At 45.7% G+C, this 25,396-nt stretch overlaps 8 protein-coding genes across 10 annotated transcripts; 7 read left to right on the forward strand and 1 right to left on the reverse strand.

Annotated features, from left to right (window-relative positions):
* Window positions 1-17: 17 nt before the first annotated feature.
* LOC136195150 (probable Bax inhibitor 1) lies at window positions 18-1,381 on the forward strand. The gene is made up of 10 exons (XM_065984422.1): window positions 18-167; window positions 220-325; window positions 382-472; window positions 530-559; window positions 609-657; window positions 706-803; window positions 856-935; window positions 983-1,083; window positions 1,135-1,207; window positions 1,258-1,381. Exons 1-10 carry the CDS (start codon window positions 106-108, stop codon window positions 1,276-1,278), a joined length of 711 nt encoding a protein of 236 aa, XP_065840494.1. The 5' UTR covers window positions 18-105; the 3' UTR covers window positions 1,279-1,381.
* Window positions 1,382-1,420: 39 nt separating this feature from the next.
* LOC136195146 (sialic acid synthase-like) lies at window positions 1,421-2,748 on the forward strand. The gene is made up of 5 exons (XM_065984418.1): window positions 1,421-1,774; window positions 1,821-1,947; window positions 1,999-2,129; window positions 2,183-2,449; window positions 2,498-2,748. The coding sequence occupies exons 1-5, from the start codon at window positions 1,424-1,426 to the stop codon at window positions 2,684-2,686; spliced, it is 1,065 nt and encodes a 354-aa protein (XP_065840490.1). The 5' UTR covers window positions 1,421-1,423; the 3' UTR covers window positions 2,687-2,748.
* Window positions 2,721-4,244, forward strand: LOC136195142 (TBC1 domain family member 19-like). The gene has a single exon (XM_065984413.1). It carries the CDS (start codon window positions 2,721-2,723, stop codon window positions 4,242-4,244), a length of 1,524 nt encoding a protein of 507 aa, XP_065840485.1.
* A 28-nt stretch (window positions 4,245-4,272) lies between these two features.
* On the forward strand, window positions 4,273-7,923 carry LOC136195138 (run domain Beclin-1-interacting and cysteine-rich domain-containing protein-like). Of its 2 annotated transcripts, XM_065984408.1 has the most exons (19): window positions 4,273-4,499; window positions 4,554-4,773; window positions 4,828-5,451; window positions 5,509-5,576; window positions 5,627-5,677; window positions 5,727-5,832; window positions 5,889-5,927; window positions 5,973-6,035; window positions 6,092-6,131; window positions 6,190-6,331; window positions 6,386-6,445; window positions 6,497-6,570; window positions 6,624-6,688; window positions 6,749-6,866; window positions 6,933-7,115; window positions 7,246-7,402; window positions 7,511-7,604; window positions 7,670-7,748; window positions 7,815-7,923. In XM_065984408.1, exons 1-19 carry the CDS (start codon window positions 4,335-4,337, stop codon window positions 7,852-7,854), a joined length of 2,388 nt encoding a protein of 795 aa, XP_065840480.1. In that variant the 5' UTR covers window positions 4,273-4,334; the 3' UTR covers window positions 7,855-7,923. The 2 variants fall into 2 exon arrangements, 1 of the variants encoding a protein (XP_065840480.1); XR_010671806.1 differs by lacking the exons at window positions 6,749-6,866; window positions 6,933-7,115; window positions 7,815-7,923 and having other exon boundaries at window positions 6,624-6,708.
* Window positions 7,924-7,960: 37 nt separating this feature from the next.
* On the forward strand, window positions 7,961-14,556 carry LOC136195134 (diacylglycerol kinase delta-like). Its single transcript, XM_065984404.1, has 29 exons — window positions 7,961-8,199; window positions 8,268-8,315; window positions 8,399-8,461; window positions 8,541-8,618; window positions 8,807-8,911; window positions 9,049-9,294; window positions 9,362-9,487; window positions 9,538-9,657; window positions 9,717-9,782; window positions 9,840-9,922; window positions 9,980-10,088; window positions 10,148-10,372; window positions 10,421-10,563; window positions 10,974-11,061; window positions 11,124-11,267; window positions 11,321-11,405; window positions 11,459-11,876; window positions 11,933-12,043; window positions 12,103-12,261; window positions 12,318-12,363; window positions 12,423-12,491; window positions 12,821-13,000; window positions 13,052-13,218; window positions 13,275-13,386; window positions 13,437-13,520; window positions 13,571-13,654; window positions 13,712-13,982; window positions 14,033-14,163; window positions 14,218-14,556. Exons 1-29 carry the CDS (start codon window positions 8,011-8,013, stop codon window positions 14,299-14,301), a joined length of 3,834 nt encoding a protein of 1,277 aa, XP_065840476.1. The 5' UTR covers window positions 7,961-8,010; the 3' UTR covers window positions 14,302-14,556.
* Window positions 14,557-14,585: 29 nt separating this feature from the next.
* Window positions 14,586-20,577, forward strand: LOC136195133 (UDP-glucose:glycoprotein glucosyltransferase 1-like). 2 transcript variants are annotated; one of them, XM_065984403.1, is made up of 29 exons: window positions 14,586-14,722; window positions 14,774-14,856; window positions 14,911-15,029; window positions 15,081-15,187; window positions 15,238-15,412; window positions 15,467-15,566; window positions 15,619-17,261; window positions 17,316-17,450; window positions 17,503-17,604; window positions 17,662-17,708; window positions 17,754-17,852; window positions 17,906-17,985; window positions 18,035-18,063; window positions 18,112-18,191; window positions 18,239-18,289; window positions 18,342-18,480; window positions 18,532-18,583; window positions 18,635-18,741; window positions 18,790-19,055; window positions 19,108-19,218; window positions 19,279-19,363; window positions 19,420-19,529; window positions 19,581-19,653; window positions 19,705-19,808; window positions 19,856-19,912; window positions 19,971-20,043; window positions 20,096-20,254; window positions 20,310-20,445; window positions 20,492-20,577. In XM_065984403.1, exons 1-29 carry the CDS (start codon window positions 14,598-14,600, stop codon window positions 20,530-20,532), a joined length of 4,488 nt encoding a protein of 1,495 aa, XP_065840475.1. In that variant the 5' UTR covers window positions 14,586-14,597; the 3' UTR covers window positions 20,533-20,577. The 2 variants fall into 2 exon arrangements, with proteins under 2 accessions (XP_065840475.1, XP_065840473.1); XM_065984401.1 differs by having other exon boundaries at window positions 18,342-18,583.
* On the reverse strand, window positions 20,522-23,012 carry LOC136195140 (arf-GAP domain and FG repeat-containing protein 2-like). Its single transcript, XM_065984411.1, has 7 exons — window positions 22,778-23,012; window positions 22,624-22,717; window positions 22,321-22,569; window positions 22,073-22,274; window positions 21,971-22,024; window positions 21,841-21,909; window positions 20,522-21,787 (listed from the first exon to the last, which is right to left on the reverse strand). Exons 1-7 carry the CDS (start codon window positions 22,939-22,941, stop codon window positions 20,721-20,723), a joined length of 1,899 nt encoding a protein of 632 aa, XP_065840483.1. The 5' UTR covers window positions 22,942-23,012; the 3' UTR covers window positions 20,522-20,720.
* On the forward strand, window positions 22,979-24,330 carry LOC136195147 (sodium/potassium-transporting ATPase subunit beta-3-like). Its single transcript, XM_065984419.1, has 6 exons — window positions 22,979-23,066; window positions 23,124-23,391; window positions 23,444-23,695; window positions 23,751-23,866; window positions 23,920-23,991; window positions 24,041-24,330. The coding sequence occupies exons 2-6, from the start codon at window positions 23,202-23,204 to the stop codon at window positions 24,263-24,265; spliced, it is 855 nt and encodes a 284-aa protein (XP_065840491.1). The 5' UTR covers window positions 22,979-23,066; window positions 23,124-23,201; the 3' UTR covers window positions 24,266-24,330.
* The last annotated feature ends 1,066 nt before the right edge of the window (window positions 24,331-25,396 follow it).

Consider the following 25,396-nt stretch of genomic DNA (forward strand, 5'->3'; position numbering starts at 1 on the left):
AGTCTGATTGGGCACTCGCAAACGATGTCGTCATTATTGCGCTATTATTAGCCGGCCATCACGTACAGTACGGTACACGTCGACTGACGAGCAAACGAAACAGCGATGAACCGACTTCTGAACCGCCGAGGCTTGTCTTTGAAGACTCTAACAGACTTCTCCTCACTGTAAGTCAACGCAGCGAAGCGCCCGGGGCCCCCTTTCACTTTCGACGCGCAGGGAAGATTCGACGCGAAAGCATTTGAAAAACGTCTACAGCTGCCTGTCCCTCTCAATGCTAGCGGCAGCGGGAGGCAGCGCTGTTCACTTGGGCGGCGTTTTCAGAGTGCGATAATCGATCTTTTTTTTTGTAGCACCTAGCCTAATTTGAATATCTCATAGGGTGGAATTCTGGCCAGTTTGGTGTCTTTCGGCTTTTTGATGGCGCTCATGTTCACGAAAAATTCGAAGGGAAATTCGATGAAACGAATGGGTAAATTTCAAAGTTTTTTTTATCAATATCGATATCAATATTCGCACATTTCTTAAGGTTTTCTTATGGGATTTGCTGCGTGCACCGGTATGACGAAACGTTCCCGTATAAAACACATGACTATTTCTCTATCTAGGTCTTGGTCTTGGACCCATTCTCGATTTTGCAGTGGCCGTGGATCCAAGGTACACTTTTGTCGTTCTCATATCATTTCACTTCAATTTTTTTAAAAGTATTATCCCCACTGCTTTTCTTGGCACGTGCGTCATCTTTGCGAGTTTCACTCTCAGTGCCCTCTGGGCTAAACAGAGATCTTATCTCTATATGGGCGGTAAATCTCAATTTTTATATATTGATGTATTTGACTCTATCCTGTTTTTTAGGGACGTTGTTTTCTTGTCTGAATTTGCTGATGTTGGCGGGGTTAATCAATCTCTTCGCTCGTTCCACCTTTCTCTTCAATGCAAGTGTCTTTCCTTTCTATCAACATTTATAATATTAATTCTATAGATTCAACTCTACGGTGGTCTTGCTCTCATGTGCGCTTTTGTTTTGTTTGATACTCAGTTGATTGTGGAGAAGCGTCGTAGTGGAGACGATGATTTCATCTGGTATGCTCTTTCTAGTACTGTAGTCACGTGTTTCTATTGGTTTTTATATAGGCATTCTGTTGATTTGTTTATTGACTTTATTGACATTTTCCGTCGTCTTGTAATCATCCTCGGAATGAACAAGGTTCGATAATATTGCCTCTTATATACCTATGAATATTTCTTTTTGAGCAGAAGAAGAACAACAAGGATTAAACTGTGATGAATCCGTTGGTGTTTTGCTGTTGTCTGTGTAAAGATTTAAGCTGTTGCGTGTTTGTTCTTTTTTCTTCTGCGTATCGGTGCGTATCGTTGCGTATTTTGTCTCCTTCCGAGTCCCTCGCGTTCTCTCTGTGCAAACATGCCTTTGGAGTTCGAAATCGCGCCCGGGCGTCGTGTCGGCGGCGACAATCCGTGCTTCGTTATCGCCGAAATCGGGCAGAACCATCAGGGCGATCTAGAAATCGCCAAACGAATGATTCGACTCGTGAAGGAGGCGGGCGCCGATTGCGCCAAGTTTCAGAAGAGCGAACTCGACCACAAATTCAATAAAGCGGCATTAGAACGGCCCTACGTGACGCCGAACTCGTGGGGCAAGACGTACGGCGAACACAAGCGCTATCTCGAATTTAGTCACAGCCAATATCGAGAATTGAAAGCGTACGCCGAAAACGAAGTTGGAATCATTTTCGCAGCCTCGGGAATGGACCAGGTAATTAATTAAATTAATTAATTAATTAATTAATTAATAATTATAGGCTGCTGCGGATTTTTTGCTCGACGATTTGCGAATTCCTTTTTTGAAAGTCGGCTCGGGTGATACGAACAATTTGCCGTATTTGGAGCACGTGGCAAAGAAGGGTTCACCTTTGGTCATATCATCAGGTAGGCCATACATCAATTTATTATAATTAATCAGAATATTCTTCACTCTAGGAATGCAAAGCATGGATACAATGAGACGAGTGTATGAGACAGTGAAGCCGATTAATAGCAATTTTGCCCTTCTTCAATGCACAAGTGCCTATCCACTTGAGCCCAAGGACGTCCACCTCAATGTCATATCAGTAACACATAGAATTTCTTATTAATTAAATACATTAATACATGGATTTGATAGACATACAGAAAGGAATTTCCTGATATACCTATTGGTTATTCTGGTCACGAAAGTGGCGTTGCCATCACTCTCGCTGCCGTTGCCATTGGCGCTAAAATCATCGAACGTCACGTGACGCTAGATAAAACATGGAAAGGCAGCGATCATTCCGCCTCACTTTCTATGGACGAGCTTGCTGAAATGATAAAGAGCATTCGCATAGTAGAGGAATCTCTTGGCTCTTCTTTGAAAGCGATGAGACCCTGTGAATCGTACACTCACCAAAAAGTAATGAATAAATAATTGATTTTAATTATTAATGAGGCGTGGTTTTAGCTGGGGAAGAGTGTCGTTGCTGTTGGTGATATTTCCGCCGGTGATACGCTCTCGATTGAGAAACTGGCTGTCAAGGTCGCCGAACCAAGGGGTTTTCCTCCCGAGCGAATTTACGAGCTAATAGGGAAGAAGACGAAAAAAGCGATCAAAGATGACGCGACCGTTCTCGAAGAAGACATTGAATTCTAGGTTCTTCAGGACTTTTTTTCGTTTTCAATAAATTATGTCTGTGCTGCGCGAAATCGCGCAGATGTGCGCAAACGAATTCTCTCACATGAACGAGGATAGGAAATCGAGCGTTTCTCGAGCCGTTCTCGACTCGATAAAGCATCGAATCATCGACGAAATATTCAAAAATCCCTCGTCGTTCAAAGACGACCTCGCAAAGTCCGTCGAAACGTTCGTGCGCGAATCGGGCCTCGCCACGGCGCTCGAAAACGACCTATTCGCCAAGAAACTATCCGAAACGCTCGTTCCAAACGACCGTCTATCGTTCATCGATCAAGCGAACGCATCGTGGACGAAACGAGTGATAAAGAGCATCAATGCGATGTGTACGGAACTGAGTCTCCCTTTGGCGCGAAAACGGACGGGAGATCAAGTGAAGACGGCGACGAAGGCGTGGAATTCGCTTAGTACCCAAGGCGGCGTCTCGAAATCCGGTCTAAAGCCGATCTATTCGGCGAAGGATTTTTTCCAAGTCGTCGTCGGAATTCGAAATCCGAATCGCGTCGATTCGATTGGCGGTCAGTGGGAGTTGTGCAGGGTTGCCATGGCGACGAAAGGAGTCGACGAATTGAGGCGAATTTTCGACGAATTGTCGCCGTCGTCGAAATGGGAGAATTTCGAAAACGAGGAAAAATATCGTTTGGGCGAAAAAGTGATTCGAGCGAAAAGCGTCGCCGCCGCAAAGCAATATTTGAAAACGGGCTGTCCAATGGGATTGAGATCGAAAGTGTGGCCATTGGCATTTGGCATCGATTTGAGCCCCGAATCATTGTTGTATTTCAATCAGCTCAAGTCGTCCGTAGTCCAATACGATTTGCTCTTGGATGGAATCATGATGCAGGATGTTAGAATGACGGCGGCGAACGACGAAAGCTTTTTTGTTTTTGAGGATGATCTCCATCAAGCTGGGCTGGCTCTTCTCAGAGATTGTCACGTGCAGCGCGAAGCCTTTCCTCCCGACTCGCAGCTCTTCTCCTATATACGTGGAAACTTGGGAAATGTCGATTTTCATGTGGGATATCCTCCGAGTGGCGTCGTTCCTTTCTATGGATTTTCTTACTATTTGACGCCGTTTTGTTTTCTGTACGAGTCTGTGGATCGACTCTATCTCGCCTTTCGGCGGTTTTATGTCGATTATCTTCATCATCTTCATACGATTTCGTCGCATCCCAACGGAATCGTTTCGCTCTGTTGTCAATTTGAGAATATTTTAATGGAAAAAGAACCGTTTCTCTTTCAGCACTTGGTTCACATTGGAGCTGATCCTCTTCGACTTGTTTTTGCTTGGATAATGCAGGCGTTTACGTGCCAATTAGATACGGAGCAAACGCTCCTTCTCTGGGATCGTATAGCTGGCTTTCATTCTACTCTACCATTGGCTCTATTATCTGTGGGAATATTGATGTTTCGAAAGAGCAGTCTACTGAAGATTAATAAACTGGAAGAGGCAGAAGTAGTGCTGTCGAGTTTGAAAGGAATCAAAGTAATTCCTCTATTACAGCTTGTCTTATTTGCATGAGAAGATGAGTAGGTAACCGGGGTGCCACGCCCACGTATCAGGTCGAGCGCGTTATGACGTCTAGAAATCGTCGTGTCTGACGTCTATCCCATGGAGGAAACGGAGCGAGACTGCCTTCTCTTCGCTCTCTACGCAACCGTAGGCGAAATACTCGAGAAACACAAGAAAGGACCCCTTTTCGGGACGACGAACGACGAGTCGACGTCGCTGTGCGAAAACGTCTACAATATCCTCCACCACGGCTCTTCGGTTCAAGTAAGCAACCATCGAAAATAAATAGGAAACGATTAGGGCGTCGTTCGAACGCAGGTAACGCCCGATACGGTCGATTTTTGGCCATTTATCGAAGGTCTCTTGACCGTGCAACCGTGCCTCGCCTCTCTCTATAAGAAATTCGATCGCAAGCGCTTTCTCAGCAACGGCGAACGATGCCAGGCGTGGATACGGCACTCGCTCGAAGAAAATAGCCTCGGTTCTCATCTCGCAATTCTCGTCGCAAGTCAAGATCATCTCGAGAGAAATTATCACGGCAAGGAGGAGGAAAAAATAAAAATTCGCGAATCACGTGATTATTAATTTTTAGATTTTGCTTTTTTACGTCATCGACATCATTTTGCTGCTATGAGAGACTGTCTACGCGCTTTGGAACAAGAGGATATGAATCGATTGCCCGATCTATCGGAATTCACTAACATAGGCATGTCCGGTCCTCTTGATTTAAGTCCGCCGGACGTTGTCGTTCGACCTCATTGCGGATCCATTCCGAGTGGATATGATTCGGGCGTGGAATTTGCGGAAAATCGAAAAATGATGAACGCTTCTTCTTTTGTTCCGGTTAATCCGGTTTCGTCTGTGGGACTCAGTCAGGCGGTTGGGAGTTTGAAAACGACGAGGAGCGTTGCCATGGCTTTGGAGCATCACGAGGGAAGGGATAAATCGCCTTCGAATGCTGTTATGCTTTTGGAGAAACTTAAGGATGGAAAGGCGAGGTCTTATTCTCTTAGAAAGGATGAGGAGGAGGAGGAAGATCCGGGTGAGTTTGATGGGGAGGAGAGCAATAGTGAGGAGGAGGATGACAACGATGATGAAGTGGATGGCGGAAGTGATGCGGAAAAGAGTTTGGACCCGTCTTTTGTTCGTCTCAACGTGGATGAGTTAGAGGAGAATAAAGGGGGGGAAGAAGTTGAAGAAAGTAAAGACAAAGAAGGTATATATATATCTTATTTTGGTATTATTTAATTAGCTGATTTTATTTATTTATTAGTTGGCACTGAATCGCTTCTTAATATGATGGGCTCTCCAAAGCTCGTTTCAGCGACCAATCTTGAAAGAGTTTGTGCTAAAAAAATACAGTATATAGTATATCTATTTTTTGGATTTAGGATAACTCTCATTTTATTGTATCTGATTGTATTATTTCTGCTGTGGAAGAGGTAAGATAGAGCGTAAGGAAAACGCGTTCTAATTTCTAATTATTTCTAGTTGAGAAGCATAGAGGAAGAAAAGAGGGCATTTCGGATCGTCGCCGAAGAAGAGAAACAATACGTTCGATGGCGAAAAAGTTCTGAAATGAAAAACGACGAAACGGGTGAAATTCTGCTTAAAAACGACCTTTTTCCATTTTGATGACCTTTTCTTTTCTAGACGATTCCAACTCGGAAAAGGAGTACGAATTATCTGAAGGTGAGAATTTGAATTCGTTTCGTTTCTAAGCTGATTTTTCTGTAGAACCAAAGAGCCCCTGTTCTTTGCGAGATCACAGATCGTCGTCGATGGCATCCTTATTTAACGGTATTTTTTCCCTCCCATAGAGTAGTCCTTTTGAGAAAAAATTTCCCTTTTGATAGTTTCCGATTTTCAAAGCGTTTCTAGAACGCGCGCTAACAGGTTTTTTTTAACGTACAGTAACCAAGACAACGATCGGGGTATTCGTTTCTATATATAGTGTAGCTAGTCAAAGATTGGCGGGAAAAAATTCAGCTGAAGCGGTGGGACAAAGCATGCTGGATCTTTTCTCCGACAAAGAATTGCCTCCGCACTCGGAAATGCAGCACTTGATACTGGCGAGAGATAACTACTTCCGACAAGTACGCACGCGAGAGAAATAGGCGAAAGAGGAAATGCATTGAACGCGCGCTTAGGTGACGTCATCTTATAATACGACTGTGGTTGATGACGAAAGTCAAGTGTGGGGAGAAGCCGTAAGGGTCTAATTTGATCTAATTATTCGCTTCCTCGACCGTTTGGACTAGAGCCGAGTTCGGGGAACTAGCGATTGGGCGCCGCCCCGTCCCCAAATAATATTTTTCGTGCATCCGACTGTAAAGTGAGGAGAAATTCGATCGGCGTTATATGAGAAAGGGTTTAGTTTGATTTTAGACGAAAACAGGCCATGGCGAAGCAGAATTTTCGCTGCGCCGGCTGCGGTCTTCGCGTGGAAGCGCGTAAGAAAAAAATAAATAAGGTGAGAAGTTTTTAATTTTGGTGGTATTTTGACGCAACAGAACACATGAAATACTTTCGCTACTGCGAGTACACGGGAAAGTATTTTTGCAGTAGTTGCCACACTCGAAAAATGTACATAATTCCCGGTCGAATTCTTCAAAAATGGGATTTCAGGCAATATCCTTTTCATAATTAGTTTTTCTTGAGATATCGCGTTTCTTCTTCTTAACCCGTTTCTCTCACGTTTTCCGTGTCGAATCACGCTCACGAGCTTTTGACGCGCATTTTTAACGATCCCATTTTCAACGTGGCCGCCGCAAATCGCGCTCTCCTTCGCAAAGTGCGCGATCTCGCGGTGGCGACCTCCGTTCGCGAGCAGCTCCACCGCATGGAATCATTTGTCAAAGCGTGCCGCTTGGCGGACAGGTATAACAAGATAGGAAACGAACGAGTAAAAATAGCCGCCTCAAATCAAAATATAAATAGCTGAATAATCGCCCTAAAAATGCATGGGTAATTCAATCGCTTACGTCTCTTTGTTCTTTTGTGTTCTCAGTCTTGTGCCCGACTTTCGTCGCTTTGGTTATCTGATTTCGTCGAGCGAGCACGCGCTCTACTCGTTGAAAGATCTCTTTCGTCTCAATCGCGGCGATCTGCTTCCGTCATTGAAAGATCTCGCCGAGCGCGCTCTTTCGCATTTCGACGGCTGCCTGGTCAGTTTGGGTTATTAGGTTTATGAGCACTACTAGGGAAAAGGGGCCAAATTTAGATGTCTCGACGACATCCTGCTGTTTTTATACGCTTATCATGATATCATATAGCTGTGTCAAGCGCGTGGTTTCGTCTGTGAAGTCTGCAAGGATTTCAAAGACATCATTTTCCCTTTTCAGACACGGAAGTGCGCACAGTGTCCTGGTATAGCTTCCTTTTTGTGACCGGACGTTTTTTCTTTCATCCGCTGTTGTTTCTTGTTGATACAGAGTGTAGAAATTGTTTTCACAGTCGCTGCTTCGAAAGCGTAAAGAACCAATGTAGTCGATGTGAACGGATGCGAGCCAGGTATATATATATATGATGGGGTGGTGGGCAAGGGGAAATTCTCATACCCTGTTGTTACATATTTAGAAAGCTAAAAGGAAACGAAGAGTCGGAAAAACCGCAGTAGAATAAATAACAGGCTGATTCGCTTGTTAGTGTAATTAATTACGCTAATTATGGATTTAAATGTACGGGATATCCGACGTCTATTTTCATCGTCAGCTGACGTCATCAAGCACCCGTCTCGCCCATCGCCTCACTCGAAACCTCGGCGAAGCCAGGAATGGACGCGGGAACGAAAGGTCACGAAGACGACGAAGGTAAACGCGTCGAAGACACGCGCGACGACGACGGCGGCGAAGCGATCGAAGAGCGAACGTCGTCCGAATCGGACGATAGCGAAACGGCCGAAGAAAACGACTCGAGACCGTTTACGAGACGAATGTCAACGGTTCTGTCAACGGGAAAGAAAGTGAGGACTCGTCGTCGATCGAGAGCGCTTTTTTTGTTTTCGATTCTTTACGCTTCCTCTTTACCTAGGCGATCCTAAAGGAAGGTTATCTGATGAAGCAATCCGGCTCGTTTCAGGTAAGACGATCGCAACCCGACGCAACGGCGGAAACGATCGCACACGCACACACGCCAACGAATTTTAACTACCGCTGCCTTAGCGAGGAAAAAGGCGACACTTCACTCTTCTCCGCGGTGTCGTCTTTTTTTCCAAAGAAAAAAAGGTAGGCGCGAAGAGAGAGCGAGGGGAGGAGTCGTTGATACAGTAGGGATTCTTTTTTCTTTTTTTTCTTCTTTTCGAAGGCGACTGTTCGCGAAAAAATCGACTTGAAGAACGCCAGCGTGGCCGAATGCGGTGCCAAAGGAAGCCACACATTTACCGTATGACTGCTTGATGCGGGAATGAAAGGGAGGGGGGGAGGATTGGAGGGGAGGGGGGGCGAGGTCGACATTTTGCTACATTTCGGTTTCCTTTCGTTTGATACGCACTTCAATAATAAGCGATTCGTGGGGTGGCGCGGCGCGACAGCTGCTAGGGCGGGAAGACTCATTTCCTTCGCGTCTCCTAGGTTATTTCGCCTCACCGGACGCTCGTTCTCATGGCCGATAGCCGCAAAGAAATGGAAGAATGGGTGTCGGCATTTCAGTCAGCAGCCAGTTCGACCAATCGATCGGTGCGTACACCACACTCTCTCCCCCCAGTCATCGCAAGCCGGCGATTATGATAAACGATGCTATATATAGACACTACGACGCGATTAGGGCTCTCACACACACTCAACTGAATATGACCTTTCTTCCCTTTTATAAGGAAAACGATATTGACGTTTCCGAAACGCAAGAAGCGGGCGCTCATCACTGGTTCGCCTGCTCGCACGCGCGTCCCACGTACTGTAATGTGTGCCACGACGCGCTGGGCGGCGTCACGTCGCGAGGACTATCGTGCGAAGTGTGCAAATTCAAAGCGCACAAGCGATGCGCCGTCTACGCGCCGAACAACTGCAAGTGGGTCACCGTTAAGATGATACCGTCGGAACGACTCTTTCCCGACGATCAGGCACGTGAAGCGAGAGGAGAAAAAATATTTTTTTTAGTTAACGCGCGTTTCTTTCTCCTTTCTTTAGCTCGCTATGAAGCATCAGTGGATTCGGGGCAATTTGCCTGCTGGGGCTAAGTGCGCGGCGTGCGATCGTGCGTGCGGAAGTGCGCGGCGCCTCCAGGACTGGCGTTGTTTGTGGTGCAAAACTCTCGTAAGGATACACGCATCCGGGCTTTTTCTTCGGGGGCAATTTCTTTCAAGGTCCACGACGTTTGTCGCGAGTGCGTCGACGAGAAGTGCGATCTCGGAGCAAATCGAGTTTCCATTTTGCCTCCGTCGGCGATTCGTGCGTGGGATGCCAGCACGCGCGGCAGAGCGGAGGTTCCAGTTCCTATAGCAACGTAATTAGTGTCGCGGTTTGTGACCGTTTTTTCTCTCAGGCGGTTCGTCCTTCGATATCTAGTCCACTACTCGTGTTTGTCAACTCCAAAAGCGGCGATAATCACGTGCGAGATATAGTCTTCTACGCTGGGGGGCCCCCTTCGCTATGTTCTTCCTTTTAGGGAGTGAAATTCTTACGAAAATTCAAGCAGCTTCTAAATCCGGCTCAAGTTTTCGATCTAATTACTTCGGGACCATCGCTAGGGTGAGAGTAGCAACGGAAAAGGGAGTGCCTGCACGTCATTTCTCTCTCTTTTCACAGGCTTCGTCTTTTTCAATCATTCGAATCGTTTCGAATTCTCGTCTGCGGCGGAGACGGTTCCGTTGGCTGGGTTTTGACAGAAGTCGACAAGCTTGGCCTAATCAATAAGGTTACATATATAATCTATATAAAATAGATTTTTTGCCACCACGTGTTTCTCTTCCCCAGTGTCAAGTTGGCGTTCTTCCACTGGGCACTGGAAATGACTTAGCGCGCGTTCTCGGCTGGGGAGCAACGTGCGACGACGAGACTCAACTTCCGAATATTTTACAAGAGATGGAATCGTCGGGGATGAAAATGGTCGATAGATGGAGCATTCAAACGAAACCGGATTCCCACATGATGCCATCGAATTTGAAAGTCACGAAACTTCCTGCTTTGCCGCCAGTACATGTAAGAATTTAATTATAGATTAATTAATTAACTAATTCGTTTTATTAGGTGTTGGAATCGCATGGGCTCTTTAGGCGGAATTTAGCTCTAGATTACGCTGCTATGACTGAGTTGCAGAATAGCGTGGCTTCGTGTTTGGCTGTGATACTTGGTGAGGAATCCGTAGACAAGGAAGTCATCAATTCAGCAAGGTGAGATTGAATTATCACACCCTACCCCCTCCTCTGGCATGAACGCACTTGTTTAATTAAAATAAACCGAATTTATTATAAGAGATCTGGCTAACTAAATAGGTACAAGGTGCGCTTGTAAAAATTCCAAAGTGTCTCTCACCTTAGTACTGTACTGTCTTGATTTAATTCCCTAGTGTAGCTTTTGCAGACTCCAAACAGTACTTCTATAAAATAGCGTGCGCATGTAAAGGAACCGCAGTCTATTCACTCTCACTGTAAATTGATTGAACGTCAATCCAAGCATACGCACAAGATGATGACGTGTATGTAAATTATTTGAAGTGAGAGTGAATAGACTGTGTAGGAAAATATGGGCTCTTTTGTAATACAGGGCATGTGCTTCTATTTCTAAAGACTATTCTATGTAGGATATTGTGTCATCAAGTCAAGGCGTTTGTGTCGTCCGTTATTGATGAAGAACAAGAGGAAAGTGATAGCAATTCGATTCGAAAGAAGGTATCCTATCCTATCCTTGTTCAACCGCTAGAATGACGCGTTTACCTTCGTTTCTCTTCCAGTGTTCTGTACTAAACGACAAACTGTCATCTCTTTTGTTATCATTGAATGAAGAAGTCGATTCGCAGTCTCCTTCGCCGCCGACTGTTCAACTGCTTCAACAGGAAAGCGAACAGACGCGAATCCTCTACGACGTCAACGCGAAAGTACATATCCCCTCATTTTTTAATGAGAAAATTGAGAGGAAGTCCTTATCTAGGCGCTGCGATCGAGAGAGGCGGTCATGCTTCGAGCAAATAGCTTAAAAAAGGCGGTCAAAGAGATCATTGATCACGCGGAACAAGGCAAGAAGCGATTGAGATTGTCCCCTATATAGATTTCGACTGTTTTACTTCAGCTATAGACAATCAGGTCAACGAGCAAACAGCGGAATGCGAAGCCTTCATGCAATCGGTCCTGGACACGGCGACAGTGACGGAAAATCGTCACATCGTCGACGCCGATCTCACGGAAGCGTCCGCCACCGTTGCCGTGGGAACGGATGAAGGAATATCAGAGGGAGCGGAGAATGAGGCAACAGGGCGACCCAGTCGTCCCATTCAGCGCGCGAGAATGACGAGTAGCGATAGCGGGTTTGGCAGTTCTGGTCGAAAAATGGGAGGCGATCAAGCGCGTCCCGTTAACGGGGGAAAGAAAACGACTTTTATGCCGAATTTGTCAGCTGCTTTGTTGCGGGGGGCTAGCGCGCTAGTTGCCCCCGTTACGTCTAGTGCTACGTTTCCCGATGTGCCGCCGCCGCCGCCGCCCGGATCGGGGTTAGTTCGTCGTGCGCGCGGGGTTTTTTTTTTCTATTTTTCTTTTCTAAATTTAGACAAGAATACCAGGAAATCAATGTGATGAATAATTATTTTGGAATTGGATTGGACGCGAAGATATCGCTTGCGTTCCATCACAAACGCGAGGAACATCCGGAACAGTGCAAGTAGGACACAACGTCGCATTCCAACTCCTTTGTTTATTTAGGTACTCTATTTAATTTAGAAATCGTCTTTTTAACAAAATGTGGTACGGAGTCTTGAGTGGCAAGGAATTTCTCTCGCAAACCTACAAGAATCTTCATCAGCGAATCGTTCTGGAGTGCGACGGAAAACTCGTTCCGCTTCCCGTTCTGCAGGGCCTCGTCATATTAAACATACCAAGGTAATTGGGATTTTTTTTCCGATTTTTTTTCGTTGGAGGAGTGTGGCTTCGTTTAGCTACATGGGTGGGACGAATTTCTGGGGAACGGAGAGGGAGAAAGACGTGAGAATGAGATAGATAAAGTAAGGGCTTTTATATTAAAAAAACGCTCGTTCTTCTAGGGATTTTATGCTCCGTCTTTTGATGACAAAATGCTGGAAGTGGTCGCCGTAACCGGAATCTCTCAAATGGTAAGAAGAGATACAGATACAGTATAGATATATACCACAAACACTTGAAACAGTGGGATTATCTCTCCTATCCTTCATTTACAATAGCCAGGTCTTATATAGGACCTTTTCTTCATAAGAGTCTGGTCCAAGTCCATCGCTCCGGGGATGTTTTCTCCATTAGGATAACTAATTAATTAATTATTCCTTGGGCTGCTTGAAGTTGTAGAGATGAGATCTAGATATGTGTTTGTGTCTAGGCTAAGTCTCTCCTATCCCATTGTTTAAATCTTGTCATATAAGACACACTGAGTTCTTCACAAGGGGTCTCTATATGTGTTTGTGTCTAGGCTAAGTCTCGGATGCTTGGCATCCAGAGTCACAGATTGAGCCAGTGTCGATCTCTCAAGATAACCATCTGCGGCGATTTTCCTATTCCCTGTCAAGTGGACGGGGAGGCGTGGCTTCAAGAGACAGGCCAGATCAAGATCACTCACAAGAATCGAGTCCAAATGCTGGCACGAAACAAGGCAAGAAAAACAAAGACTTAATCATTATTTATATATTTATTTTCTTCTCAGGCTTTCTATAGCACTTTGCAGTCGTGGAGGACTCAGGGTGGCAACAGCACGACGTCGTCATCTCGACTTGGCTCCAATGAAACTCTCAATCTGCCTCTGCCGCTGGCGATTGATAACGTGCGCGAATACTGGCCACTAGTTGAAAAAACGATGGCTCTAATAAGCAGGTTTGTTGAGTTGATTAAGAAAATGTTTCCCCCCCTCCACCAAACGTCTTTTTTAGGGTGAAATCGACTGCTGATTCTAATGAGACAGTGAAAACCGATTTGGTTCCTCTCGCTCGAGCAGCTTCCGCTTCTATTGAACGTCTTTTTCCACTGGGATTACCATCCGAGGTACATTGCCCCATACATACATATATAATATAGGAGCTGTTTCTCTTTAGCACGCAAATTCGGGGCAGACCGAAGACCTTGTGATTCAAGTGAAGAGATTGATGCAAGAGAGTGGCTGGCTCATTGCTATGAAGGTAAGAATCTGAGACGATTTTTTTCCCTCATAGAAATACGCGTCCCCCAGAAATTAGCCAGTAGCGACGAAACCGAATTTATGACAGCTCTTCGTTGCGTCGAAGGCGAAATGAGAAAAATTCAGCAGAAAGAGGTTCGTTTAGGAATCGGGGGGAAAAAAAAAGAAAAACGATTAGAAATGTTCTTTCAGAGTCGGTGCGGAAGTTGGCCGCCGTCGACGAAGCCTCTCGACGAGGAGGAGGCAAGCGACGCGGAATTCACCCCCGAGAATCCGTCGCGAGGACGAAGCAATACGGATCCGGCCACCAACGTTGTGGGACTTCGTCGCGAGAGTGGAAAGTCTCTCGAAGCGGATCCCAAACGCAAGAAGAAGTATCGACTCTCCGGTTTGCGATACATAGGGAAACTGTTCCTGGGAAAGGGGCACAAGTACGTCTTCGAAAAAGAGCAGCAATCCGCTGGTACGATATGATGACGTCATAAAAAGAACTCCTATTAGATTTTTTTTCAGCTTTGAATTGGGATGCGGCTCAGGTTCAGCAGTTTCTTGACCGACACGGTTTTTCTGAGTACAGGGAAACGTTCTTATCTGAAGATATTAGGGGTCCCGAGCTGTTGAGTTTGACCAAGGCGGATTTGAAGGTATCTATTCTCATAGCGCGTTACTTTTGCGGTAGCTAGACGATTCGTATTCAGGAATTGGGAGTTCGTAAAGTGGGACACGTTAAGCGCCTTTTTCAGCTAATCAAAGGCCTTCGTGGCAATTCGGCTGTTGTCTGACCTATGTAAAGTATACATACATATATACATGTGACTCGTTTAAGTGTTTAAAGTCGAGGGGGCGGGTGAATTACTGTTGTTAGCACTAACAGAGTGAACTTTTTTTATTTTTTACTACTATTCAATAAGTGACGTGTCAAAGAAAAAAGACTGACTAAGTGTTGTCAGATTTTTATTGAGAAGGAAACTTGTTAGAGAATAGAGCGCGCCACCCCCCTTTCCCAACGTATAAATAAATCAATAATCGGGGTTTCACGTGTACTAGCGCACGTTAACATTAGATACGCGTGGTCTTCATGCTCTTCCTTTGCCTTTTCGCGTGCGTTTTAGACCTTGTCGCGCGGGCTGAAAGTAGCGAGAAGCCGGTGACAATCGTTCTGAACTCGAAATGGACGTCGACGCCGCTCCTACAAGAAGCAAGGTACGAAGAACGACCTCGGCGCGCGCGTCGGGCGAAAATCGACGTTTGCAGTGAATTCTTCGCCGAAGAAAGCGACGAATCGTTTTGGAAGTTCGTCGAGAGCATTTCTCAGCGAGTTGTGCCGAACGAAAAAGGTTCGTTCGATCGGGGAACTCGAATAATGTAATTCTTTTAATTTTTTGTTTTAGATGGTTTCGATTTGATCAAAACGACAGCGAAAAATCTTCTTTCTCCGTTGAAAAGCGATCTACTTTCATTTTCTCTATCGCTGCGAGAATATTCTCCAAAAATCGAAATGTTTTATCAGGTGAGAAATTTTGCACACGATTTTTTATATAAAATTCGATACTTTTTTCAGCTATCCCGAGATTTGAGTAGAAATGAATGCGAAGCGTTTGTTACGATTGAAGATCAAATTTCGTGCTCCCCTTCAGAAATCAAAAGCCTCGTAGAAAAAGCAAAAGGGTAAAAGAAACCATTTATAGATTTTAGTACATATGGTAATTTTTTTCTAGGATTCGTCCAGCTTTCTATAGCTTCGATCATCATTATCCAACTTCTCAAACCAATCCAGTGACAGTCGTACTTTATGCGCGGCTAGGAACACAAGCATTCATCGATTTTCATACGTCATTGACGAGCCTTGTCGCGGAGAAAAAGATTCATTATATTCTAAGGCATTTTACTAAGGCAAAGCGAGAGACAGAAATATCTATAAGATATCTCTACAAGTCTTTTATTTAGACGTCGTCTCAAATGAAGACTAGACTGTCTGGCTACGGAGTTGAACTCGCTATTAAAAGCACCGAATATAAAGCAATTGACGACACGGAAGTGAAAGACGGTAAAGCACACAGGAAGAATAAATAAATAAATAAATAAATGGCGATTATTAGACGGCTCCAGCGCGAAAGTTACGTCCGTCGAAGGCGACGACGAAATCGAAGGATTTTTATTCAATCGTCTGAAAAGTCTCCACGAAGGGCACAACGCCGATTTGAGTAAATTTCGCAAACATCTTGTGGACAGTCGAAAGGAGATGGCACCCCTCAAGGCGTGGCAACTCCAAGATATCGGCTTCCAAGCAGCGCAACGCGTTCTCTCCGCGCCGCCCACCGAATCCCTACGCGTTCTACGCGATCTCAGTCAAAGCATACCTCAATTGGCGAGATCCTTGACTAAAATAGCCGTCAAACCGGAAATGCGTAAGGAAGTCGTAGCCAATCAGCGATCGCTCTCGTCCCTAGGTGTCGATTCCGGTCAAAACGTTTTTCTTTTGAACGGACTCGTTCTTCCGCTCGAAGATACGGATCCGTTTACGCTGCTCAAGACTCTACGCGACGATGCGCAGCTGACCGAAGGTCTTCGTCACTTGGGCGTCGATTGGGGCATGACGAAGCGATTTCTCTCGCTCGATCTGCGCCGAAACGACGAATCGTTCGGCGTCGATTTATCCGGGAGCGCGTCCTTACGTCACGTGAACGATCTCGAGAAAGACGCGCGTTATCGCGCGTGGCCAAAGTCCGTCACAGAAATTCTTCGACCGGCGTTTCCCGGCACGCTGCGTCGCGTCGCGCGAAACATGTTCAACGCGATTTTCTGCGTCGATCCGTCGACGCCGGACGGCGTGGCCCTTCTGAATATGATTCAGCTTTTCATTGAGCACAGTATCCCACTTCGCGTGGGAATTCTCGTGGTGAGTAGCGACGATCGAGCGAGTATCGCTCTCGCGAAGATATTCGCTTACATGTCGAGTGAGAATAACGCCGAAGAGGCTCTCGATTGGCTTATATCGTCCATATATGACGGATTAATTGATGATAAATCCCCGGTTACTTACGAGCACGTGTCAAAGGCTTTTGAGGGCGAATTCGGCGTAGATATAGCGCGTGACGTCATAGACAGCGATCAATACGATGATTTTATTTCGAATGGGCGTGCCGCCTTTTCATCGTCCGGTCTAGTCGCTCTTCCTCGCGTTCTTCTCAACGGAGTCGTTTTGAAGGCGACGGGGCGAAATGAAATGGAGCAGGAGATCGTCATGGAGATACACGAGCAAACGGCGAAACTTCAACAGGCCGTTTATTATGGAATTGTCACGGATCAGACGAATTTGTTGAATTATTGGATGACGCGTCCCAATGTCGTAAGGCGATTCAATAATTGGATATTGACTCGCGAGTGGAAATCGATTTCTCTGGATGAGACGTCATCATTTTCTGCCACGGTGAAATATTTTTCAAAGAAGGGATTTGAATTTTCGCTTAAACCTTTATCTGTTTGGATTGCCGTGGATTTGGGAACTGTTATTGGACGTCAGGCTCTTATGGATGCTTTGGAATATGTTGAAGTTTCGGAGCGTTTTCGTTTGGGCGTCATTCCTCTTATTCAATCTGAGGAGAGTTTGCTTGTGGGGAAGATTGTTCTCGCTGCCCTGGCAACGCAAACGGAAGCTTTGGCACTTGATTTTGTGAAGGGAATTTTGGCTGAGAACGAGGAAGCGAAAGCGGCGCGGTCTAGCGACAAATTCAATTTCAAGGTTTGTTTATTAAATTTAAAAGGGAATCTTTATCTTTATGTCCTTTTCTTCTAGGATACTAATATCAAAATTGAGAAGTTTCGACGTGGATTTGACGACGCTCAAACTCTAATTGATACGTATCAAATTTACGCTCAAAATGTTTTGGAATTGAAGCCGGATCAAATAGCTGTTATTGTCAATGGAAAGGTTATTGAATGGGGGAATACTTGTGGCAATGTTTTATTGTTTCTCGTGCAAGATGATTGGTCCAATGTCTAAGGAGGAGATTTTTGTCGCGGACGACTATTCTTTGCTTGAGAAAACGGTCATGGATCACTATGGAACAGCTATAATGGCTTTGGTACTATTTTAAAAAAACACTAGAACTATTCTTTATTGTTTTGTTTTTTCGTAAAAGGTTAATGAAATGACGTTTTCTGGGGATAATCCTGATGATGATACGAGGTAGGAATGAATTTCTAATTCTTATTTCTAATTTTTTCGCTATAGCGATTATTGGAATAATTTGTTTCTACGTCTTTCGTCTCTGCTTCTTTCGAAGCCCGCAAAGAGGCGAGTTCCCGAAGTCGGGCTCTTTGAAGATCACAGGTAAAAACTAAATTTAAAAATTCGACGTTTCTTTGAAATTTTTTTCGATGCAGTTGCGCACACGTGACGACGTCAGAAGACGCGGAAACGTCGAGTTTCGAAATGTCAGCCATAATCAATCCTCTTTCTAAAGGTAAATCATTTAATTTTAAGTAATTCACTAAGAGAGATTTTTTCAAAAGGTGCGCAGAGAATGTCGGCTCTTCTTATGGTAGGGAAGAAGGCTCTGATATTATTCCCTGCGTAATTTCTATATCAGGTGTTGCAAAATGTGACTCGTATCAACTTGAAAATGTATATGAATCCGGTGGGAAAGCTGTCCGAAATGCCAGTCAAACGGTAAAGAAGTGCAACAACGTGAATTTCGAGTGATTAATCGCGTGTAGTTTCTATCGCTACGTGCTGGAACCTTCGCCTCAATTCGCCAGCGACGGAAGGCAGGAAGAGAGAGAGAAAAAGACAAAGAATATCTTTTTAATGTTTTATTAGTTTGAACTCTGGTCCCGCCGCCGTTTTCGCTGATTTGCCCGAAGAGCCGCTTTTCACTCTCAACATGGACGTTCCCAAGGCGTGGATGGCGGAATCGGTGAGCTGCGTGTACGATTTAGACAACATCCATCTAAAAGACGTAAATAAAAAACGCGTACCTGTTTCTACTCGTATAAGACTTCGTTCTAAGGTTGACAAGGGAATTTACGCTGAATTTGAATTAGCTAATATTTTAGTAGAAGGTAGAGGATTTGAGATATTGAGAGTGGATTGTGGTGCGAGGTTTTGCGTAGGGCAGTGCGTTGATCCGAGTAATGGACAGCCAATTCGCGGGTTGCAATTCGTTTTGGGTACCACTTCCGAACCGGAAAAATTTGATACGATTGTCATGGCGAATTTGGTAAATTCTACGCGTGCCGAAATTTAAAATTTTGATATTTAAATATAGGGTTATTTTCAATTGAAAGCCAGTGCTGGCGTTTGGAATTTGAAATTGAGAGAAGGACGATCCGCCGACATTTATGACGTCACGAGTCACACAGGAACGGATCTGAATATTGACGACAAAATCTCGATTGCGCTGGGAAGTTTTAGCGGAAAATTTCTACAGATAAGAGCGACGAAAAAGCCGGGAAAAGAAAAGGAGGACATATTGGAAGGCGGAAAGGATATAGACGAACTTGAAGAGGAGAGCTTCTGGGATTCCCTCTCAAAGTAAGAATGAAATAGGAGGGGAGACGCGAAGGGGTTAAAGCTGGATGCGTAGTTTTGTCGGTGGGGGAAAAACGGAGGAGCAAATTGCTGGGAATATATCTAGCGATGGTGTTATTAATGTTTTTTCCGTTGCCTCTGGGCATCTGTACGAAAGATTCTTGAGGTTTGTACTAGGGGTGTTAGATAGATAGATAGAGGGTTTTCTTCTTATCCTCTTCTTCAGGATAATGATGCTTTCTGTTCTAAAGCACGCGTCGATTCCGGTTAAATTTTGGTTTTTGAAGAATTTTCTTTCGCCTACTATTAAAGTCGGTTTGAATGGGCGATCGTTCGCCGTGAAAAAAACGTTTTTTTGTGACATTAGGCTTTTCTACCGTTTATGGCTGAACAGTACGGTTTTGAATATGAACTCGTTGAATACAAGTGGCCTCATTGGCTACACGGTCAGACAGAAAAACAGCGACTCATTTGGGGGTAAGAAAACCGCGCGAAAATCGACTCGTTTCTCATCCGAATTCATATAAGATATAAGATTCTTTTCCTCGATGTTCTCTTTCCTCTCAGCGTCAAAAAGATCATATTTGTCGACGCCGATCAGGTAGGATAATTAAAATAATTAATTGATGATTTGCCGACTTTATCGAATCAGATTGTACGAGCTGATTTGAAAGAACTCGTCGACATGAACTTGGATAACGCGCCCTACGCCTACACGCCCTTCTGCGACGACAGAACGGAAATGGACGGTTTCAGGTATTTCCATAGCACGTTTATTTGATTTCTCGGCCTATTGTCTTAAGGTTCTGGAAATCCGGCTACTGGAAGAGTCATCTCGGTGGAAGGAAGTATCATATTAGGTAAAATATGGGGCTTTGTTGTTGGAGGGAATTGCCTTGGGGATGGGCCGCTCTCTAGTGCTCTTTATGTCGTTGATTTGAATCGTTTTCGTCAACTGGCGGCTGGAGATCGTCTGAGGAGTCAATATCAGGTAAATATCGCGAAGTGTTTCCGATTGCGCGTACGATTTGTTCTGTTTGAAGGGCTTGTCGCAAGATCCGAACAGTTTGGCTAATTTGGATCAGGATTTGCCGAATAATATGATACACCAAGTGGCAATCAAGTCGCTTCCGCAAGAGTGGCTTTGGTGCGAGACGTGGTGCAGCGACGAGTCGAAATTGAAAGCGAAAACAATCGATTTGGTAAGCGTAACGCTCGAGAAAAGTTCCGCGATAAAACGAACGCGGAAATTTTTAGTGCAATAATCCGCTCACTAAAGAACCGAAGCTGAAAGCGGCGGTGCGAATAGTCAGCGAGTGGACGGACTACGACGACGAAATTCGGCAATTGCAAGAGCGTTTTGCCGCGAAAAATGAAAGCGACAATGAAAAGGGTACGCAATCGTATATCAGTGCCGCTATTACGCTCTATTTCTCTAGGAGAATCGGACGCAAATGTGCACAGACACACGGATTTGTGATTATTGTATTGGCGAGAATTAAAAATTGCCTTTTTTCGAACTTGATTTATTAGGTAAAAGCTCATCAAGAACACAACTACAGCTACGACAATCCAACGAAGTCTCAAGTGCGTAAGAAAAACGAACACGTATACAAAGTAGTACAATAATTCAACAACCCCTTTTCTAGAATACGTCCGCTGTTCTCCTCACATAAAGGGATTTATACCTCCTCCTCTTCCCATCATTTGCTGCTGCTGCTGCTGAGGCTGACCTCCCATCATAAACGGATTGCTCTGCTGCTGGGGTTGACCGCCCCACCCTCCAAACTGAGCTTGAACTGGAGCAGCCTGCACAAACTGTCCCCCCATTTGACCGCCGAATGATTGCCCCTGGGGTTGCCCCATCATTTGAGCGCCAAACGCTTGCTGCTGCCCAAAGCCACCGGCGGAGAATCCCGCTTGTCCGCCGCCCGGAAAACCCCCAGGTTGCTGCTGAAAACCGCCGCCAGCGCCGCCGAATCCTCCCATGGAAGGTTGCGGCTGCTGTTGCATGGCGAATCCGCCGCCTAATTGCTGCTGTTGCTGCCCAACGAATCCACCGGGCTGCTGTTGCTGTACAAAAGTCTGTTGCTGTTGCTGTGGCTGCGGCTTGTTAAATAGCGTTGCATCAGCTGGACCACGCGTTGTACCACCAATGTTCCCGAAACTACCGAAAGGATTTCCTTGGGCGAGCTGTGGCTGCGGCTGCGACTGTGGCTGCTGCTGCTGTTGAGTCGCTGCCGCACTACCGAAAGGATTACTAGAAGAAAACGCCGCCGATTGCTGTTGCTGCGGCTGTTGGGGTTGATTCCACGTCATTGCTGACGATGTAGTGCTACTAAATCCCATACTACCTGCATTTCCGACCCCCCAGTTCATTTGACTAACGCCGCCTCCGCCGCCACCGCCGCCGCCGGCGGACATCATTGACGGGGCGGCGGAAGACTGCTGTTGTTGTGACGAAGCGGCACCCCAGCTCATTCCGTCGGCGCTGGATGCCGTTGACGTCATCATGGACGTAGAAGTTCCGCCGCCGCCGCCGCCGCCACTGGCCCAATTGATACCGCCACTCCAGTCTACATTCGTGGAAACGGGCTGTGGTTGAGATGATGACGATGACAATGAACCAAAAGCGGCGTATTTGTCCCCTGCTGACGTCATAGCTGGGGCAGCGGCGAGACTCGTTGGTGGAGCTGCGTTTAATGACGTCGATCCAAACGGAGATGACGATGGCACTAAGGAGAAAAAAATAGACTGTGTGTGTGGCAAGCGCTATATGGGTTGTTACTCGATGCAGCTGCTGGAGGAGGAGGAGCCGATGAGAAGGACGTAAATGCTCCAAATCCACCACCACCACCTACAAAACAAAATAAATCACGTGCTATCATCATCATCATAATTGAAGTAGTGAGGCTTACCGGAAGCTGGTGGGAACACGGGCTGGCCTCCAAAGGGTTGAGACGGCTGAGGCGCTGAGAGGGAGAGAAATCAAAGAGGAATTATAGTGAATATAACGTTACCTGGAGCTGAAAACGCTTCATTGAGATCCAGGAGAGATTCTTGTTTCGGTGCAGCTGCCGGTTCAGGTGCAACGCTTGTAGCAAAAGGCTGCTGTTGCACCTGGCTACTCTTTCTCTGTACCCCCGGTGGAGCCGGCAAATTGGGGGTACCCCGACTGACTGGAGGCGTGCCTCGACTGACGGGGGGCGTGCTGGCCGGACTCTATACCAAAAAATCAATCGAGTATTGATTTTTCAATTTCCCGTACATCCGTTCTGGTTCCGACGATGAGTTTGGGCGCTGTGCTTCCGAGTAATTGCGAAAGGGGTTTCGTTTCCGGTGTATTGCTACCGGCGGCCACGCCCCCGCGTTTGGGCGGCTCGCTTCCCGGCTCCAAATACCATCGTCGTCTTTCGTACTTGTCTTGAAGAAAGAACTTGATTTTCATCTCTTCCATCGTTTCGGGACCCGGATCGCGCGGTTCTGTCCATTTTCCGACGTAAACCCGATTGCATTTCTATGGCGGCGGAAGATAAGGAGAAAATCGTGCGCAAGAAGGCCCCGTACGTACTTCGTTTCCTGAATTCCGTACTTTTTCGATTTCCTCCGGCGAAAAACTCGTCATTGTGATCGATTTCACGCGATGGGGCGGATTGATGCCGCGCCTAGTGCGACGACGGCGCATTGGAACGCGAAAAACGCGGGAATTTTCGACGATAACTTACAATAGGCCGCTGCACGTCGTACAAATGAACGTTCCCATCGTTATATCGACGTAAGTGGGCCCCCGTTGCTGGCATTCTGCACATTTCTTGTTGCCCGGCTCGCTGACGAGTTCGCGCAGTATCTTCAGATGCTTTTCGTCCTGTTTCTTCTTACTTGCAGCCATTCTGCCTGATCCGAGCGGGAAAGCCTCACTGCGCGTGCTCGAGAATTTTAATCGCCTATCACGTGGGCGTGATGGAAGCGTTGAAGACGCCTTAGTATTCTTAGTACACTTCTGCCCTATATTCGGTAAGCTAGTCGGTCACAGTTTAGCCACAGTTCATTTATTAGTGTGTGTCTACTCAGCTTATCCGGGAGCGACGCAGAATCCGTGAGTACAGTAGCGCCGCGCTAAGTAAACCTTTTGACACCACCGAAGCCACGATGTCGTCGACATCCAAAAACGGTCCTCAAGCGGATCGCATGCTCTCCGTCTCAACGAACGAGCCGGAGGAAAAACTGACGCGAAGAGAGCGACTCCGTGTTTGGGCGAACGACTTCAAAAAGCGAGCGAAACTCACGCTTCACAACAAAGAGACAGGCGAATATCTCACTCGAACACCATCAAGCTGGGGTAAGAAAACAATCGCGACACCAACGCGAGATTCGACTCTATAAACTTTCAGCAAAAATCGGAGCCTTCTATTTCGTCCTCTACTCGTGCTTGGCCGCATTTTTCGCCGTCTGCTTGACCGTTTTTCTCGTCACGATACCATCGATCGAAGAGGGGCCCCGCTTCTCGAACATCATAACGGAGAGCCTCGGCGTGGGCATCGCTCCCCGACCGAGCAAGAAAGTATCGATTTCGTACGTTCGCGAGCACGATCTCGCCCCACAACGCCTCAATACCGCGAAGAAAATCAAAAACGCTTTATATCGTAAGAAGTCCTTGTGTGATGACGTCACGGTGTAAGAGCACGTGATTATGTGCAGGTGCTGGATACAGTACCGATGAGCAAGACAGTCTTCTTCCTCTTGAAATGAAACATTGCAATGGAGCGTCGTTTGGAACCCCCCAGGAGCCATGCGTTTTTTTCATTGCGAATAGAGTGGATCTATATATACATTGATTCTATTTTATCGTTATTGATTTTTCTCTTAGATATTCAATTTTAAACCGGAGACTGCGCTCAGCTGGCAATGCAATTATCTATCAGGGAATCTTGTCGAAAAGGTATTTAGTCACGTGGGCGATTTTGCTTGACTTTCTATTTTTTTTTTAGAATTTGACTTTGATTTTGTATCCTAGTCGCATTGAGCCGGAACGCTTTGCTTTCGGAAAGAACGACTCGTTTCAAAGTCCTTTCTTTGTCGGACACTTTGATTTGAGGAGGAGTTTCAAAATGAGGGAAGCAGTCGATGGATTATTCGAATGCTTCTTTGTGCCGGTTGACAAGTCCGTAGACATTGACGTTCAAAAACAGGAATTCAAAATTGAGTACAATTGAATGCACGCGGGGATTTCCGTTTTTTTTAGTTGGGTCACAGTTGAAAGAAATGATGTCAAGTATGATCCGGGACTTTGTGCGTAGAGTCTTTCGAAGTTCGAATGCGAAGGGTCGGATTTCGCGCTCGTTTTGCCCTCGTTTCGCGCTTTCGATGATCTCAGTTGTCGTTTGTGAAGCCGGAGTCTTCGAATCAGGTTCGCAATTTCGCTGGGGGCCCCTCTTCTAACTGATTCGGCGCGTCTTCTAGCTTTTGATAGCTATCGCGCTCATTTCATAAGCATAATCAGGTGGAGATTTTTACCTGGGGCCCCTCTGATAATAACGTGTACCGGAAGTGCTTTTTTTGAGAGCGAAATTTGACCTGCATCAGCTGTTCGACCCCATAGCAATGTTAGACTAGTAAAGTACAATAGATCTAGTGCGTTTATTTGGAAATCCGTGAGTTGAGGTTTTTTAGCATCCCTGAACTATAGCACACGCTTTTTGGTCAAAAACGTCATCTCCCAGAATGCCAAGATTTCTACGTGAAACGATAGGGCTAAAGTACCTAGTTAATTCCACCGTCTCGAAATTGTCTATCACGCCAATTTTTGGCTTATTCTAAGGGGCGTGACTAATTTTAATACATACCGGAAGTGGGTCTTTTTTGTGAAATTTGATCCGTACGAACTGTTTGACCTCGTAGGGTTGTTCTACTGATAAAGTAGAGTAGATCTAGTGCGTTTAGTTGGAAATCTGTGAGTTGAGGTTTTTAGGTAAACCGTGAGCTATAGTCCATGGTTTTTGCTCATTTTGGTGACCTCTCCGATTCTTAAGATTTCTTTATAAAACAATGGGGATGGGTTGCCTGTTTGACCTCGCGGTGCCAAAAGGACTTCACACCTCAAATTTTGTGTGAAATTGGCATTTTTTGTAGATGCCTATATATCAACATATGGATCAATTCCCTCCTCCTCCACAGCGTTTCCTTAGCCATTCAAGGTATAGAACGCATGTATTTGATTAGATTTCAATGTGAAAATTTCCTTTTTTTTCAGTTCTCTCCTCTCCCCCAACGCATCGATCAATCCGACGATTTTTAGATGCAGAAAGAAGAAGACGTAGACGAAGACATCACCCTGGGGACTTGGG

This window comes from Oscarella lobularis, chromosome 14 (assembly GCF_947507565.1).
Source record: "Oscarella lobularis chromosome 14, ooOscLobu1.1, whole genome shotgun sequence".
Classification (NCBI taxonomy): domain Eukaryota; kingdom Metazoa; phylum Porifera; class Homoscleromorpha; order Homosclerophorida; family Oscarellidae; genus Oscarella; species Oscarella lobularis.